General features: G+C 44.4%; 3 protein-coding genes across 11 annotated transcripts in view; 1 reads left to right on the plus strand and 2 right to left on the minus strand.

The window, feature by feature from the left end:
• Window positions 1–1,738, minus strand: part of Cbx5 (chromobox 5) — a 39,015-nt gene extending 37,277 nt beyond the window's left edge. The window contains exon 1 of one of the 2 annotated variants that reach the window (XM_015493569.2): window positions 1,610–1,738. The gene's annotated coding sequence lies outside the window, so the exon portion shown is untranslated. Of the gene's footprint in view, window positions 1–1,160; window positions 1,315–1,609 lie in introns of those variants that run through there. The other variant, XM_015493567.2, reaches the window with a different exon arrangement.
• A 34-nt stretch (window positions 1,739–1,772) lies between these two features.
• Window positions 1,773–8,270, plus strand: Hnrnpa1 (heterogeneous nuclear ribonucleoprotein A1). 4 transcript variants are annotated; one of them, XR_001504306.2, is made up of 12 exons: window positions 1,773–1,968; window positions 2,513–2,629; window positions 2,927–3,073; window positions 3,212–3,422; window positions 3,515–3,607; window positions 3,704–3,796; window positions 4,015–4,089; window positions 4,301–4,462; window positions 5,029–5,184; window positions 5,444–5,508; window positions 7,830–7,909; window positions 8,110–8,270. XR_001504306.2 is itself a non-coding variant. In XM_015493564.2 (11 exons), exons 1-10 carry the CDS (start codon window positions 1,954–1,956, stop codon window positions 5,497–5,499), a joined length of 1,125 nt encoding a protein of 374 aa, XP_015349050.1. In that variant the 5' UTR covers window positions 1,773–1,953; the 3' UTR covers window positions 5,500–5,508; window positions 5,753–6,412. The 4 variants fall into 4 exon arrangements, 2 of the variants coding, with proteins under 2 accessions (XP_015349050.1, XP_015349052.1); XR_001504307.2 differs by lacking the exon at window positions 4,301–4,462; XM_015493564.2 differs by lacking the exons at window positions 7,830–7,909; window positions 8,110–8,270 and adding an exon at window positions 5,753–6,412.
• Nfe2 (nuclear factor, erythroid 2) overlaps window positions 5,959–17,477 on the minus strand; it is a 14,286-nt gene continuing 2,767 nt past the window's right edge. For 3 of the 5 annotated variants that reach the window (XM_015493570.2, XM_048802845.1, XM_048802843.1), the window contains exons 2-4: window positions 14,266–14,435; window positions 8,477–12,669; window positions 5,959–8,305 (exon numbers count right to left, since the gene is read on the minus strand). In XM_015493570.2, coding sequence (XP_015349056.1) covers window positions 11,659–12,669; window positions 14,266–14,379 — 1,125 coding nt within the window. In that variant the 5' untranslated portion in view covers window positions 14,380–14,435 and the 3' untranslated portion in view covers window positions 5,959–8,305; window positions 8,477–11,658. Of the gene's footprint in view, window positions 8,306–8,476; window positions 12,670–14,265; window positions 14,436–14,519; window positions 14,626–14,653; window positions 15,869–17,477 lie in introns of those variants that run through there. The other 2 variants (XM_048802844.1, XM_048802846.1) reach the window with 2 other exon arrangements.

Raw genomic sequence — 17,477 nt, forward strand, 5'->3', positions numbered from 1 at the left:
GATACCCTCCTTAAGCAACTTCTTTTTCACCCCAAACCAGACATTCTCAAAGAACAGCAGGAAAGAGGGGCTTGGGAAATCTTTAATGGTGTAAACAAAGATACATTTATGTGAGGAAAGTTCCTCAGTGGAAGAGACCAAAGATAAAAGCACCCAGAACATACATAATTAAAGAGAAAGGAGGTAATGAGAAATACGTGATGACTGGAAACAACAACAAAAAAATTTATTTACTTTTAATGACAAATTATCATTTTTTATTCGATTTTATAACAAATTATCTTTGAAAAGATTTAAACATTAGAAATCCCATCTGCCTCGATCCCATTGTGTCATATCCAAATATGTAGTCTTTCAAAACTCTCTCTGGACCTACAGACGTACCTATATGTCCGTGGAAATATGATTATGATGTAGATTTTTCTTGGATGCATTCCATAAAGATACGTGAAGATTTATCCTATTTGTTCTACCATCTTAACGGTCTTCTAAACAAGCAAATAAGTCAAGTCTAAAACTCCTCGTTTTCCCTAAAACTAAAGTGGTAGATATATGATGTCCCGAGGTGGGGAAAACATTTTCCCCAAAAGGTGTATGGGATGGAAACCTGAAGATTTCATTAGGTTAGTCACTATGGATAAAATGTTCATTCCCACGCACCATCACAGGTATTGAAATCCAAGTAACAATTCCTAGTCTAAGATAACTCCCTCTCTTGGAGTACCCGTTCACCTACTGGCTCCGGACTCGGTCCATCCATTTAACTGCCCGACTCCCGCGCTCCCCATTGGAGTCAAACCGCTGCCTCTTGGAGAAGGCCAACCTACCGCGCGCTTCGTGCTCATTGGCTCAGTAAGACGCTGCTCAGGAGGGAAAAACCCGCCTCCCACATTCCGATGGCCCAAGCGCCGGTCATTCGGCAGCTCAAGGCAGACCCAATTGGCCTATACACTTGCCAGTCAAATTCTTCGGCTGCAAAGCCCCAAAGAACCTGCAAGGATAAAATATCCCGCCCCCTGTCCTTTTATTGGTTGGCCCGATGCATCGCTGCCCTTTCACTATCCCCCCCACCCCGCGGTCCATTCATTTCACACAATAACGGGCCCAAATGGAGCCGGTTCAAGACCTCGTATGCGTAGACAAGACTCTCTTCAACTTACCCGGGATCGAGAGTGATCACTCACACTAACGTCTGCCCTGTTCCTGTGTGGTGGGGCCGAACCACAAGCCACCGCTGCCGCCGCCTTCTGCGCAACGCCAACCGCCCGCCAAAACGGATCCTTCCCTGCGCCTGCGCAACCAATCCTGGAACCGGACCCTTTCTCCGCCCATAACGCCTGCGCAAAACAGGGCACAACTCCCGCCACTACGCAGGCGCCATAGGTTCACCGCCCACTCCCGCCCGCCATTTCACGTGTTCCAGCGGCAGGCGGAACTTCATAATACGCCTGCGTAAACTCGCCATTTTACTACACATGCGCTCTGTAAGTAGTGACTGCAAAAAAAAGTTTTTACAAGCTACTTATCTAATTTATAGTATTAGTTATGCTTTGCCAGGCGAGGTGAATGTATTATATGGGTGTGGAAGACGAAAAAGGCGTTTACATACCTTGGGCATATTCAAATATGAATGATTGGCGGGCTAGCCAATCAGACTGGTTAAGAGTAACGTAGCTCAGGCACCAATGACTCAAGGGGGCGGGGCTTGCGTAGAACGCCCAAACGGATGACGTTCACAGCAGTACGGAACCATAGACCAATAGAAGGAGGAAGTGATTTCAGACAGCCAATCGGAGCCTTGGAGGGGCGGAGTCTGCCAATGCCGAAAGCGAGGAGGCGGGATAAAAAGGCGAGGCTGAAGGTAGGCTGGTGGATACGTTCGTTAGCTTACTCCTTTCTGCCCGTGGACGCCGCCGAGAAAGCATCGTTAAAGTCTGTCTTCCTGCTGCCGTCATGTCTAAATCAGAGGTGAGTTAGACGCTGTTCGAAAGTTGAGTTTTCTTTCTCGACCCTTTTGAGTTGGGTGAGATGCTATGTGGTTTCGCGGCTTGCACTAGCGCTTTCAGCAGATCCTTCGGTCGCTGCCAGGGCCTACTCCTCCCAAACTTGAGGTCGCCATTTTGTTGTCCTCGTCGTCGCCATGAGGCCGCCGTCCGCTAATTATTAGTTATCACGCCGGACTCGTTACTAATGTCAAAACTCGTAGACGCATACGGGCAGTTTTTGCTTTGTCGCATGGGCTAATTTCGTAGAGCTATTCGTATCTTACTGACGATGCACCCCTTCGCACAGTCCTTTTGTTGCGCGTGCGTCTGGAGTAGGGGCGCATGCGCTTGGTGCTCTCCAGCCCTCACTACCCCCACCACCACCCTCAGTGATGGGGACAAGCACGTGGTTTGTTGGGGTTTCAAGGAACAATAAGTTATACGCACGTTGGTGTCTGGTTTTGTTTGTCCTAAATGGAAGCGTCCGTGTTATAGCCCCACTTAAACGCGTTTTCCCCACACTCTAGTCCCCTAAAGAGCCCGAACAGCTGCGGAAGCTATTCATCGGAGGGCTGAGCTTTGAAACAACTGATGAGAGTCTGAGAAGCCATTTTGAGCAATGGGGAACACTCACGGATTGTGTGGTAAGACTTGGAAGGGACAAAAGGCAGTAGAATTAGTTGATTTCCTAGGCTTATCCTGATATTAATCTTGTCAGAATGCTTTGTGAAGGTGGTTAATAGAGGTAATAATTAGAAATAACGTGGCAAAGGGACTGCCTTTGTTCTTTAGTGTACAAAGCTATCTCAAATCTACCGTAGTGGGAAACTGAATGGCTTTGTATTCAGGATTGGTGTAAAGTTTCTTCTTGGCCTTAAAATAGAAATGACATTACTTTGTAGAGTTGGGCTGTGTATTAAGTGAATTAACACTGTTCGCAGGTAATGAGAGATCCAAACACCAAGCGCTCCAGAGGCTTTGGGTTTGTCACTTATGCCACTGTGGAGGAAGTGGATGCAGCCATGAATGCAAGACCACACAAAGTGGATGGTAGAGTTGTGGAACCAAAGAGAGCTGTCTCACGAGAAGTGAGTGATTTTCCCCTCCCCCAATATTCATTTGAAGGTGTGCTACTGATTTGGGAGTCTTCTAAGCTTTTTAAAATTCTCCTTTTGGGAATAGATCTTGCTTGTGTAAAGTAACTTAAGTAAATTTCCTCCTGATAGGATTCTCAAAGACCAGGGGCCCACTTAACTGTGAAAAAGATCTTTGTTGGTGGCATTAAAGAAGACACTGAAGAACATCACCTACGAGATTATTTTGAACAGTATGGGAAAATAGAAGTTATTGAAATCATGACTGACCGAGGCAGTGGAAAGAAAAGGGGCTTTGCTTTTGTAACTTTTGATGACCATGACTCTGTGGATAAGATTGTCAGTAAGTAACACATTGCTGACATTTACTGAGGGTTTTAAGATCCACTTGAAGTCTCGATCTAAGACCAGAATTTTATCTTTAAATTTTTTTAGTTCAGAAATACCATACTGTGAATGGCCACAACTGTGAAGTGAGGAAAGCCCTGTCAAAGCAAGAGATGGCTAGTGCCTCATCTAGCCAAAGAGGTACATTTATTATTACTTGATTGTGATGTAAAGGTAATCCTGAGTTACTGTGAGCCAATGTGTGGTTTAACACGTAAAAATTTTTTTTCTATTAAGGTCGAAGTGGTTCTGGAAACTTCGGTGGTGGTCGTGGAGGTGGTTTTGGTGGAAATGACAATTTCGGTCGTGGAGGGAACTTCAGTGGTCGTGGTATGTGTTATTTAAGGCTTAGTGAAAATTGATAGTGACCATATAATTTTATTGCTCTACATCACATCCTTTTTACAACCCACAATAGTTACAACTGGCCTACACTTCCAAAGTTACATTTTTATTTAATCATGGTTCTGGCTTGACCCTAACCAAAAGTTAATCTTTAGTGTGCAATTAACATATTATACACCTCATATATAAAATCTTTATTATAGGTGGCTTTGGTGGCAGTCGTGGTGGTGGTGGATATGGTGGCAGCGGGGATGGCTACAATGGATTTGGTAATGATGGTAAGTTTTTAGAGAAATGTGTGTGTAAGTAAAAATTTCTGGCAACCTATACCTTTAGAATAGGATGGTAGAAACTAAAACTCCTAGTGCATGACGAACTCAACTTGGCCCATAATTTGCATGCTGTAAAGGAGGCCCTTAGCTATTAAATTTGCACCGGTTTTTATTGTTGAATACTTTTGTCTTATTGAGAAGAATTGTATTCTTGTAGGTGGTTATGGAGGAGGAGGCGGCCCTGGTTACTCTGGAGGAAGCAGAGGCTATGGAAGTGGTGGACAGGGTTATGGAAACCAGGGCAGTGGCTATGGCGGGAGTGGCAGCTATGACAGCTATAACAACGGAGGAGGCGGAGGCGGCTTTGGCGGTGGTAGTGGTAGGTATCCAGTGATCCAAGTACTTGGTGTGATAGCTAGATTAGCCTTTTAGAGTTTATGCCTGTATTGGAATTTGGAGCTTTTAAAGCATTGTGTGGTACACTGCATGGTACATTTAAAACAAGCTTGCTGTGCTACCTCCTCCTAGCTTTAAGCTGGGGCCGCCTCACTCCCTTATAAGTAGATGGGTATGTGTATAGTGGTGTCTTAAATTTGAGTTAGATAAGCAGTACCATGGCAGGACACTTAGTTTTGAAACAACATTGGGACCTTAGGTACTTAGGTGATTTAACCAAGAAGCTTGTATTTGCACTGGCCTTGGATGTGGAAGAAAGGCCTTAAGGCTGGAGAGTGCTTGCAAATGCCACTAGGGGGAAACTGTTGAGTTGAATGATGGGTTTTGAATACCTTGCCCAGAGATAAAATATAAGGATTTGGAGCCACCAGTTTGGGAGGAAGGCAGGCAGCTAATATATAACCTCTTTTTATTCTGAACACTAAGCAGAATTGGGCACTATCAGTCATCTTCCCCAAGTAATAGACAAGTCCCTCTTTCCATTCCTAGGAAGCAATTTTGGAGGTGGTGGAAGCTACAATGATTTTGGCAGTTACAACAATCAGTCATCAAATTTTGGACCCATGAAGGGTGGAAACTTTGGAGGCAGAAGCTCTGGACCTTACGGTGGTGGAGGCCAATATTTTGCCAAACCACGAAACCAAGGTATTATATATTTGTAATATTGATTGATCTCATAGGACTACCAGTTTTGAAGGTGGTATATATGTAAATAATGAAAAGCTGATAATTTAACAATTGTAAGTAATTTGCAATCAAATTTGAAAACTCAACATGACCTCCTCACACCTTTGTCACTCTAGGTGAAGGTCACTTTAATGGCCGTTCCTTCTTTGAACGTGTCATTGCCTCAAATCGGTATTTCACTGACATTTCCTAAATATAAATGAAAAAATTTTTTTAGGTGGCTATGGCGGTTCCAGCAGCAGCAGTAGCTATGGCAGTGGCAGAAGGTTTTAATACTGCCAGGTAAGTAAGTAGTACCCTTTTATTTTTTTTACATGTTGACTTAATTTTTATAATTGCTGATGAACCCAGTAACCCTAATATAGCTGAGCAGTGCAACATAGTTAACATTATAATTGCAGTAAATTGTGGATGTTAAGTTAATATTCAGATTAGCAAAATTTGTGGGAAACAACTTTGCTATTGGATTATAGCCTTGAGTCTTAATATGTTTAGATTAACAACTTTATTCCATATTGTTCAACAGGAAACAAAGCTTAGCAGGAGAGGAGAGCCAGAGAAGTGACAGGGAAGCTACAGGTTACAACAGATTTGTGAACTCAGCCAAGCACAGTGGTGGCAGGGCCTAGCTGCTACAAAGAAGACATGGTTTAGACAATACTCATGTGTATGGGCAAAAAAAACTCGAGGACTGTATTTGTGACTAATTGTATAACAGGATATTTTAGTTTCTGTTCTGTGGAAAGTGTAAAGCATTCCAACAAAGGGTTTTAATGTAGACTTTTTTTTTTTTTTTTTTTTTTTTTTTTTTTGCACCCATGCTGTTGATTGCTAAATGTAATAGTCTGATCATGACGCTGAATAAATGTGTCTTTTTTTAAATGTGCTGTGTAAAGTTAGTCTACTCTGAAGCCATCTTGGTAAAACTTCCCCAACAGTGTGAAGTTAGAATTCATTCAGGATGATGCCAGGTTCAGAAACCTTGGTGTAGTTGTGACCTTCTGAAGTTCACCATTGAAAGGGTCACCCAAGCAGTCATGGAATTATTTGGTTAAAAAAATGATTGTTGGCATATCCTATGCAATATCTAAATTGAATAATGGTACCAGATAAATAATAGATGGGAATGAAGCTTGTGTATCATCCATTATCATGTGTAATCAATAAACGATTTAATTCTCTTGAATGGAATGAAAACTGTATGGATTTGGGACTGGCAGAGATTTGTACTTTTCCTACCCACTACCCCATAAATGTTGAATGCTTCTATCACAATGCAAGTTCAAAGCTCTGCCAGAGAATAGAAACCAGTTGCTGGCTAGTGCCACCCCTCAAGGCCACAGATTAGAAGTGTTTGGGAGACATTTGATAAAATAAGAATTTTAATTTACATGAAAATAGGCTTTTGTATTAAAGGAAAACTGCAGTTTTGCTGGGTCGTGGTCTTGGGTGGGTCTAAAAAGGTTTATATATAATATCAACCAGTTACCTGGAGGGTAAAACTAGAAATATGTGGAGCCATGTTTTCTATGTAATTTTGTGTTAACTGCAGTTTTCCTTTAAATTCAACACAAAGATAACACGATCATCCTACGGTGATAATTGTGTAGAAATTCCAAATAGACCCAATAATTGTTATTTGTGCATAGATACTTTTGAGCCTTCCCTTTGGTACCCTCTCAATTTCAGTGCCATTGTACCTAGTAGCATAGATATTTGTTTATACAATAGGACTGTATATTCCATCTCATGGGTGTATCACTTGGAAGTTTTGGGGAGGAGGGGGGTGGTTGGGTGGGGTGGGTGGGAGGGGGTGGGGGTGGGGAAGCATGGATGATAGTTCCATGATACTGGCTGAGTTTGCAATAGCAGGTGGAACCTTAACTATTAAGGGAGTTTGCAGATACCTCAGGATTCGTGACAAAGCCTTTAAAGTTCCAGGAGATGTTCAGCTACTAGGAACTGCTAGCAAGTATAGCGCGAATGGCTCCGAGCTCAGACACTCTGCAGCTGAGAGTAGACACTTGTGGTATGTGGAGTACAGATAAGCCAGGGGCAGGCCACGGCACGCTCCATGAAAGCTAGGAGGGAGTGAAGTTTCAGTGATCATCGCAAGAAAGGAGGCAGACAAGAGTAAGGCACACCTGACTCTTAGGACTAGCAGTCAGAACCAGGAGGAAAGGTTTTATTGCTATGCTGGTAGGTAAGAACAGATTTTACTTACATCCATTAGTTATCTAAAATCCAGTTTTCTGTTGCATTCTCCTTAATAAATTGAGCCAAAACTAGTCCAGTTAAGCTGCAATTGGTTTTTCTGGAGATGAATTCTTAATACCCTGCTCTTTGTTGACTCCCAATTGAAGGAAGTGAGCACATTAAATTATTTCTATTGTGAAGGTATATTTTTGCCCTATAAATTATTCACTTATTACCTTCCTTTCACTCGTTTCCTTAAAACAGTGGCTCAAAGTAATGACTAGAATCCTTTCCCCAAAATGGTGGGAGGTTGGGTGGGCTGTTTAATGGGAGGTGGGAGGTATAACTTGAAGATGGGACATGGTCTCAGAAAAGAGTTTGTTCTAAAAGGTTGTTTACTTTTCTAGGAGGAATCTGCTACTACAGGCTTATCAGCTCGATTAAAAAAAAAAGGGCCAGAAACTTCTGTCCAAGTTCATTGCTAAAGGTAAGTTTTAACAATCAGCACTTACCATTTCCAAAGAATGAGATGTTGCACCTCAGATCAAAACAAAAATATTTCATAATGTTGGATTGTTTGTAGTCAGAATTATTAGAACAACTAAGTGTTATCATAATGAGTAGATACAGTCATAGAATCTTTCTACTCTGCTTACGTAAATACTGATAATCTTTTTCTTTCTGCAGGAACATCCTTGTGAGGACAACCTTTATCTGAGTCAGTGTACTTCATTCTCACTGCCATGCAGTTGGTTTTTAGCTGCTTTGCAGCTCTGTAATCATTCAATTTTGTGAGTGACTTTTCTAATAAACTGGGTTGTTGTTGGTTCTTTTTTTTAGTTTTGTTTCTTGTTCCTCTTTGTTAATAGTAAAAGTAAATGACCTGGGCTGGGGATGTGGCTCAAGCGGTAGCGCGCTCGCCTGGCATGCATGCGGCCTGGGTTCGATCCTCAGCACCACATACAAACAAAGATGTTGTGTCCGCCGAGAACTAAAAAATAAATATTAAAAAATTCTCTCTCTCTTTAAAAAAAAAAAAAAAAAAGTAAATGACCTGATGCTGCAATCTTTGAAACCATTTCAAATTGGCGAATAGGTTATAGGGGTTTTAGTGATTTACACTAGTTGTCTGGTGGTAAGCCAGAAAAACAACATGGATGCTTAAAATGAAATCTTGTTTCCTGTTCGAATTGAGTTCCTGAAGTGGTTCTAATACTCTCGTTCTTTGTTTTGTGCTGGGAATTGAATCCTGGGCCTTCAGCATGCTATACAGATATTTTGCTGCTGTTCTGTACCCTTAAGCTTATATGTTTGGGATACATTATGGTTCATACTCACTGAGTCATGGTTTAGTAAAAGCCAAAAAAGCACAGTGGGGATAATATGACCCAATAGAAATAAGTTGTTTACTTCACTCTACTGGAGCATGTGTTTCTAGCTCCCCTGCCAAGGAAAGGTCAAGTTATATAAGCTTAACACCTGCCACTGGGTTTAATGAATCTCTTTTGGGAGCTGTGTGCCTATCATGGAGAGGAAGAAGCATGATAGAACTCATCTTTGATTAACAAGTTGTACTTGTTGACCAGATACCTCAGATTTAAAATTCTCATTCCAAGGGTAAGAAATGAACTGAATATGAAAGGAAAGAGTTTCTTAAAGGTATGACATGATGTCTGCAATTGTAGCTATTTGGGAGATTGAAACAGGAACATGATTTTGAGGCTAGCCTATGCAACAAAAGACCCATCTCAAAAGTCAAAGGTGATGAATAAAACGAAGCTTGGCATGGTGGCTCATGCCTAATTCTAACAATTCCAGAGGCTAAGACAATAGTATCACAAGTTGGAGGCCAGCCTGAGCAACTTGGTAAGATCATTTTAATTTTACACAGTGCCATTTCTGCCCTAAATTTTTAGCAAAGAATTAGGGGGAAATTTTTCCTCTGTTCATGGCTATGTTACTCTGAAATACTTCATGGTGAGAGTCTTCCACCCTTACATGTTTTAAGAGTGGTGTCAGGGATCTGTTTTTGACTTGGATTTGCTAAAAGGCATCTTTTGGACAGTTATATGGAGGGAAAGAATTCTAGGATCCTGTAGTTCACTAAAATAATTCCTATTGAAATTGAAAAGTGAGTTTTATCATATTCTACTTAGACAAGATTATGAAAGTAAATTCCCCATTTTTGGTACTGGGGATTGAACTTGGAAGCCTTTAGCCCCTGAGCCACATCCCTAACCCTTTTTTATATTAAGAAACAGGTCCTTACTGAGTTGCTGAGGCTGTCTTTAAATTCAATATTCTGTCTTAGCCTCTAGAACTGCTGGGACTACAGGTGTGTGTACCACCACACCTGGCAAATTCCATACTTTTCACATGAGGAAATAGATTTGATATCTTATTCAAGTTCCTATAACCACTTGGATCATATAATCCAGATAACTTCCAACTTTTGCGGATTACCATGTATCAAAAAAAGTACACTATTGCCTTCCCCCATTAGAATGTGATCATGGGAAGAAGGCTTTTTCTAAGCAGCTAGTCTAAGGCCCTGCTCTTTACAACTTGAAATGTGGGAATATCTTCAAACCTGTTAGAAATAGGAGGCATGGAGCCTATTTGGCACAAAAGTGTAATCCACCAGCTCAGGATGCTGAGGCAAGAGAATTTCAAGTTCAAAGCCAGCCCCAGCAAAAGTGAAGCACTAAGTGACTCGGTGAGACCCTGTCTCTAAGTAAAATACAAATAGGGCTGAGTCTGTAGCTCAGTGATTAAGTGGCCCTGAGTTCAATACCCAGTACCCTTCCCCTGACAAAAAAGGTGGGTCAGGTGTGGTGCATGCCTGTAATCCCAGCAGCTGGGCAGGCTGAGACAGGAGGATCACAAGTTCAAAGCCACCCTTAGCAGTGGTGGGGTGCAAAGAAGCTTTAGGCTTTTATTCCTTAAACCTAGGCTAGAGACCATGTGTTTCAGAATCTGTAAACATTGGGGTTCTACTGGAAGTGTGTTTTCCCTGTTGGGATGGAGTTTGTAAAATGGTATGGTAGGATGGAGGTAAAACACTGCAGAAGGGAAGTGATATGATTCAGTGATGGAGGAGATAGAGAGGCACCAAACCCCAAGCGAAGAGATTATATGGTGTTAAAGCGTTTGATTAAACTTTGATGTGACTAAAAAATCTAAAACTTAGTTTATTATATCCTGGAGTTTTGTGAGACAAGGCTAATAAAAGATTTTCAAGATCTTGAAGAGGGCCCAGGCCCCAAAACAAGAATTGGGTAGTAATTATCTAATATGTCCAAAGATTTTATGAGAGTGCACATTTTACTTCACTTTAGACTAGGTTTTACCAGTGCTTGGGTATGAAATGCTCTGAAACTTTGGTATGTAATTGAATTCATTCCAATCAAGAACAACAGTTCACTCAGTTTTCTGAGAGCTCTGGCACATCATGACCAAAGCTGAGAAGCAGAAAGAAAAAAGCCTGTGGGCTTTTTTGTGCTCCACAGGTAGAGAGAAGAGAGATCTAATTAAACAGGTCTTGGTGGCACACACCCGTAATCCCAGCAGTTTGGAGGATTGCAAATTCAAGGCTAGCCTCAGCAATTTAGTGAGAGCCTCTCAAAAATAAATAAAAAGGACTAGGGATGGGGGTGTAAAGCACCCCTGGATTAAATCCCCAGTATCTAAACATCAGGAACCTTGCATGGAGGGCCCATCCAGTTTTGGCACCTCTCCCAACTTTATTAATGGGTCTTCAGAGAGAGAGGGGTTCCTCAGATCATCCATTATCCCTGTCTCTTAAAGGGGGATGAAGGTAGATAAATACCTAGGCTTCCCTCCCCACCCCAACAAGCAGTGTCATAGGGAGTGCCCAGGTCCCTCAAGAAAGAAAACGGTGGAAAGCTATTTCTGCAGAACTTTTTATAGACCAAAGTCTAGAGGTGGAGGTTGGAGGCCTGAGAAGCTAAGCTCCTTCCCCACCCTCAAACCCCCCCCACCCCCTGTTTTTGTTTGTTTGCAGTGCAGAAGATTAAACCCAGGGTTTTGTACTTGCTAAGCATGCTATGCAAGCAAACAAATCATCTTCCACAGCTGCATCCCCAGGCAAGGCAAACCTCTTCAAACACAACTTGTAGCTTCCAAATGCCAGGGTTCCCCCTTCTTTAGTTCTAATGAACTCAGTGTCTTCTGGATCTCAAGGTTCCCTTTATCAGTCCCCTTCTCTGAGCCAGTTCAATCTGTAGCCTCCATCTTGGTTCCCCGGGGCACCAGGAAGATGGTCCCATCTGCAGCCTGTTGCAGAGCATACTCATCAGGGGAGTAGCTGTTGCCAGATTCATCCCGAAGGTGCTGGAAAATGTCACAATACAGCTCTGCCAGCTGTTGGCGCATGACCTCTAGGGTACGGTCTGCCTCTCCCCGGGCCCTGAGAAGCCTCTCCCTTTCATTGCCCAGCCGTTCCAGCTCTCGTTCCAACTGCACAATGGTTTCCAGCTTTCTCTTACGACAGTTCTGGGCAGCCACCTTGTTCTTGCCCCGACGTCGGATGTCCCGAACTAGTGCCAGCTGGCTTTCAGTCAACGGATACCGTGCCAACAGCTCATTAAAGTCATCTACCGGCAAGTTGACAATCTTGTCTGTAGGAAAGGGAATCTTCATGGCCAGAGCCCGACGCTCATCCCGACTTCCTGCCTCACCCCGTGCAGTAGGCTTAGTGCACACCGGGCCTGAGGAGGGCTCTAAGGCCATGGGGGTCTCAGCAGAGGGCAAGGCATAGTTGGGGTGGGCCATAGAGTTGGACATAAGTGAGTAAGGGTACTCCACTGGATACATCTCTACACACTCATTCCGCCGCCGGCCAGCCTCTGTCCCCTCCAGCTCAAGAGATTCAGCATCACTGTAGTTGAGGGATAATCCTGAGTCTGATTCTGGGTCCTCTTGGGGCTTGGGTGGCCCCGCTGGCAGCCCAATGTCTAGAAGGGTTAAGGGGTCTGGGAGGGGCTCACTGAGCAAGCCTGAAAGGGTCAGTGGCTTAGAGACTGGAATGGCCATGTTGCCATAGGAGTATGGGGGGTCTTCTGGAACATGAGTCACAGATGCTGGGAGCTCATAAGGTGGTGGAGGAAGTGGAAAACCTGGATCTGGGTGGATTGAACAGGGACAGTAGGTTGGGGGTGGTGGAGGTCCAGGGTATGGGGCCTGGGCTTGGAGCTCAAAGGATGGCTCACTTGGAGCATTTAGACCCTGCAAGGAAAGAGAAAAGAGTTTGGAGACAGGCTACCAAAGTGAAGCCAGCCCTGGGGCTGGGATTGTGGCTCAGTGGTAGAGCACTTGCCTAGCATGTGTGAGGCACTGGGTTCGATCCCGGCACCACATAAAAATATTAACAAAGGTCTTGTGTCCATCTACAACTGAAAAAATATTTTTTTAAAAAGGTCCATTGACAACTAAAAAATATTTTAAAAAAGAAATCTGGGGATATAGCTCAGTTGGTAGAGTGCTTGCCTCACATGCACAAAACCCTGGGTTCAATCCCCAGCACCAAAAAAAAAAGAAGAAGAAGAAAAAGAAGAAACCAGGGCTGGGGATGTGGCTCAAGCGGTAGCGCGCTTGCCTGGCATGCGTGCGGCCCCGGGTTCGATCCTCAGCACCACATACAAACAAAGATGTCGTGTCCGCCGAAAACTAAAAAATAAATAAATATTTAAAAATTCTCTCTCTCTCTCTCTCTCTCTCTCTCTCTCTCAAAAAAATAAAAGGAATTTAAAAAAAATTTAAAAAAAAAAAAAAGAAGAAGAAACCAGCTCTATCACAGTCCTTCCAAAGACCCAATGAGGAAAGATGTGCACAAAATTGGAAGCTTCTTGCAAAGTGGAGATGCAACCATTCCAAGAAGAAAGCAGCATAAGCAAGAATAGAGGTCACTGGGATCAGACTTCAGAGAAGACCACCTAATGTTAGAACAATTACAGAACCTCCTCCTCAAGAGAAGCTCTTACTGTATTAAAATAGCTCCTGCTCCATTATTTCCTTCAGGAAGGCAAGGTATTGTTAGCCAAGATGACCCCTCAGAACCCCTTCCTGCTGTGGTAATCTAGGGATAAAGGGTCAAGTTCAGTCCCTGGCCATGCCCTGGGTGCCAGCAGAGGGAGCTGTTGTGTGGAAGGAGGGCCTAGGGCAGATCCTGAAGGTGTCAGGGCCAGTGACTGGAGACAGGCACAGAGCCAGGCCTGGAGGCTAAGAAGCACCTTGGGGAACCTGCACAAGCTCTACCCTCTAACTCTTCAGTCCTTCTGTCCCTGCCCAGGTGCAGCGAGGAGAGAACATGCTGGAAACAAGGCCCCCAACCCACGTAGGGGAGCCACCTTGCTCCAACCCAGCTGGGGACAAAGGCATCATTGTTAGGCCAACAGACACCCCTTTGTCCAACTTGTAGGAGGAGAGGACCCCGGCATAGTGTGACTCCCCTTCCTAAGGCCCCTGAACTACTGCTCTGCTACCTGGGGGAAAGGGGCCCCGTTGCTAAGGGCAGGGGGAGGAAATAAGGGAAGAAGATGAGCAGGATTGGAGGAGAGTGAGGTCAAAAGAGAAGGTGAGAAAGGGAGGGCAGAAAAGGAGGTAGGGTAGAGAGGCGAGCAGGCAGTTTCTGAGAGGGGCCTCTACCCTAATCAGACCCTTCCCTCCCCACCACTCCTTCCCCAGCCATCCACGCTCCCATCTCCCCATTGTCCCCAGATGTTTCCATGCACACTCCCCAGCATTTCTTTTCCACTGTTGGCAACACTGGCAGCCTGAGATCTGCTCCTCCCACCCCTGCGCCAGTCCTCCCCTCCTGCGCACCTGCAGCTCAGCAATGGACATGATCTCTTGCCAAGTCAGTTCCATCTCGCCCAGCTCCACAGTAGGCAGCTGTGTCACCCTGTTCCTGCTCTGCTGGGGAGGACACGGGGGCATCCTACTGGGCCAGGATCTGGGCCAGGGTCCCCCAAAGCCCGAAGGGCCTCCACAACCTGTATGGAAGGAAGAAAGGCATTAGAGCAGCTTCTGCTAGGCCTGGCAAGTTTGTCCTGCCTCTGGGCTCCCTCCAGCTTCACCTGAGGGGAGGGAGACCTTGCTGGCGCACTCATGTTGGACTGTTAAACTGGAAGGTCCTTTTGTGTGATGTGGTCTCCATCGCAGCTACCATGGCCATGGCAGTTCCCTTAGGAGGAGCGCAGTAAACTTTTACCTTTTTTTCAAACAAGGTGCTTTCTCCTTGCCCTACTTCTCACTCTCCAAAATTATATTTCTGGCCAGAGACAGGGTCAGATCTTCTGAACTTCTTAAACTTGGTTTGGTTTTCCATCTTGGGAAGAAATATCAGGAGTCACCCCAGCTTTCCTCCTGCGTCTTCAGTTTTTGGGTCTCAGTCTTTTCTTCCTGAGAGTAAGTGGGGGATCCCCAAGGAGTGTTTGGGAAGTGCAGACAGCCCCTCCCCTTCTCTGATAGGGCCCAGGCCTGGTGGCTGATAGCAGCCCTGCCCTCTCCTCCTATCCTGACCCTGGGCTCCCCTGCCTGGGCCAGATAAGAGGTTTATCAGCCGCAGGCAGCAGAGGCAAAAAAGGAATGGGTTCTAGAGACCCTGGACCTCTTCCCTGTGTCCCCATAGGGTCATTTTGGCCATACCCTAACTCACATAAACAGGGGTCTTTCCTCTTCCGAGGTAATATGACAACCACAGCAAAGACTTATTAAGTCCTTGTCAAAACTGTCCTAAGCCAAGCATAGTGGTACACTCACTTAATCCTAGCAACTTGGGAGGCTAAAGCAGGAGGATCACAAGTTCAAGGCAAGCCTCGTCATCCTAGTGAGACCATTAATAACTGGGCAAAACCCTGTCTCAACGAGAGAGAGAGAGAGAGAGAGAGAGAGAGAGAGAGAGAGAGAGAGAGAGAAAAGAAAAAGAACTGTTCCAGTGCTTTACAAGCATTATTAGTTTATAAGATTGATTTTCACAGTTAGATGCAGTAGCACACACCTGAAATCCCAGTGACTAGGGAAGCTGAAGCAAGAAGATCATCAACAACTTAGCAAAACTCTGTCTGAAAATAAAATATTAAGGGCTGGGGGTGTGGCTCAGTGTTAAAGAGCCCCTGGGCTCAATCCCAAGTAAAAAGAAAAAAAAAAGAAAAGATTTCCACAGATCCTATAAGGTCTTTGATCCAAGCTGAAAAATGGCAGGATATGATCTGGAACCTGACTCTGCTCATCCATAAGGCCTCCCAGTATCATTTCTGGGTCTTCATACTCTGGGCCTCTATTGGCAGTCTACTTCAGTCAGTTCTTTCTGTGGTGTCTCAGTCCCTTTTCTCTTCTGGGCAATCTCTCTCTCTCTCTCTCTCTCTCTCTCTCTCTCTCTCTCTTTTTTTTCCCTGTACCAGGAGTTGAAAATTGAACCCAGGAGCACTTTACCACTGAACTACATCCCCAGGCCTTTTTTTTTTTTTTTTTTGAGACAGGATCTCATTAAGTTGCTTAGGGCCTTGATAAATTGCTGAGGCTGGCTTCAAACTTGTGATCCTCCTGCCTCATCCTCCTGTATCGCTGGGATTACAGGTGTGCACCACCATGCCCTGCTGGGGAATACCTCTTTAGACCTTTGAGTACTACACTCCTATCCAGAGCCTGTTCTTTTCTCATTTATAAAACTAAGAAGTTAGACAAGTTGAACTTGGAGGTCCCTTTCTGCTTGACAGCTTAAAATCCTCAGAAAACCCTTATCTCTGTCTTCTCTCTGTCAGTCCCTTTCCTGGTCCTACCTTCCTATTCCCTGACACTGCATCTGTTCTCCTTGACTTCAGCAAGAGAAGTAGATTTAGCAGGGGATTTCTGATCTCTGAGGCCAGACACGGCATGCCTAGGTTTACACACCACCACCATTACAACCACCGCCACATAGAAGAGAAGCAGGCTAGAGTAAAGGAAATTTATAGGACAGAGGATAGGACTGGTTAACCTCATCCACCCACCACAAGGATTGACCATCACAACTATTTAATAAGGAATTTACTCTTGGACTTAACTATAAAATTGGTGGAAAATACAAATTATTCTTTTGAAAGAGGATCTCCCTGAGTCCTGTCTCCACCCCCTTATTATAGTGCCATCCCCAGAGCTGGGAGTCCATGTAGGCACAGGCCCTTGGCCAGTGGGCAGAGTGGGTGGGGTGTTTATGTCTGTCCAGGATGCCATTTCAACACCGGAAACCCACCCTCCCCCACCCAGGTTTGGCGGAAATTGCCCAAAGGCAAAGTGAATGGAGAAGGGGGCTTGGAGGGCAGGGACAATGATTCTTGCTTCACAGTTCTTCACCCACCTCACCCCTCTTTGTCTCTCCTGTCTTCCTGGATCTGAGCCAAAGGTGCAGTACAAAGATTCTGCTCTAGGAGGCAGGAGACCAGGTTCTCTGGCCTTCAAGATGCAGGACCTTGGGCAAATTACTTCACATTCAGTCTCTTCCATCAAATGGAGACAGGACTGAAGAAACTTATTGCTGAGAGGAAATAGATTACATCTAGCTCTGGGAGTCACAACCTTTGTGTACCACATTCACCTGGGATACGTGTAAAAAACAAGATTCCAGAAAGCTGCTGCAGACCTGCTGGGTTAAATTCATAGCATAGGAACTAAGAACCAGCATTTTAACAAGTGCCTGATGATTCTCATGCAACAGCCCAATTTCACCATGAGAAACACTAAAATAATCCATCTGTATGGATTTACAGGAAAGAACAGAAAACCAGAAAGGAGATCAGCAAATGTTCTTCTCTAGATTTCTTCCAGCTTCAAAACCTTGATCTAGGCTGGGCTGGGGGTGGGGGTGCATTTCTGTAATCCCATGAGAGTTCAAAGCCAGCCTCAGGCAAAAAGCAAGATGTTAAACAACTCAGTGAGACTGTGTCTCTAAATAAAATCCAAAAAATAGGGCCAGGGATGTGGCTCAGAGGTCAAGTGATCCTGAGCTCAAACCCCAGTACCCTCCCTACCAAAAAAAAAAAAAAAAAAAAAAAAAA

Source organism: Marmota marmota, unplaced genomic scaffold (genome assembly GCF_001458135.2).
Source record: "Marmota marmota marmota unplaced genomic scaffold, marMar, whole genome shotgun sequence".
Classification (NCBI taxonomy): domain Eukaryota; kingdom Metazoa; phylum Chordata; class Mammalia; order Rodentia; family Sciuridae; genus Marmota; species Marmota marmota.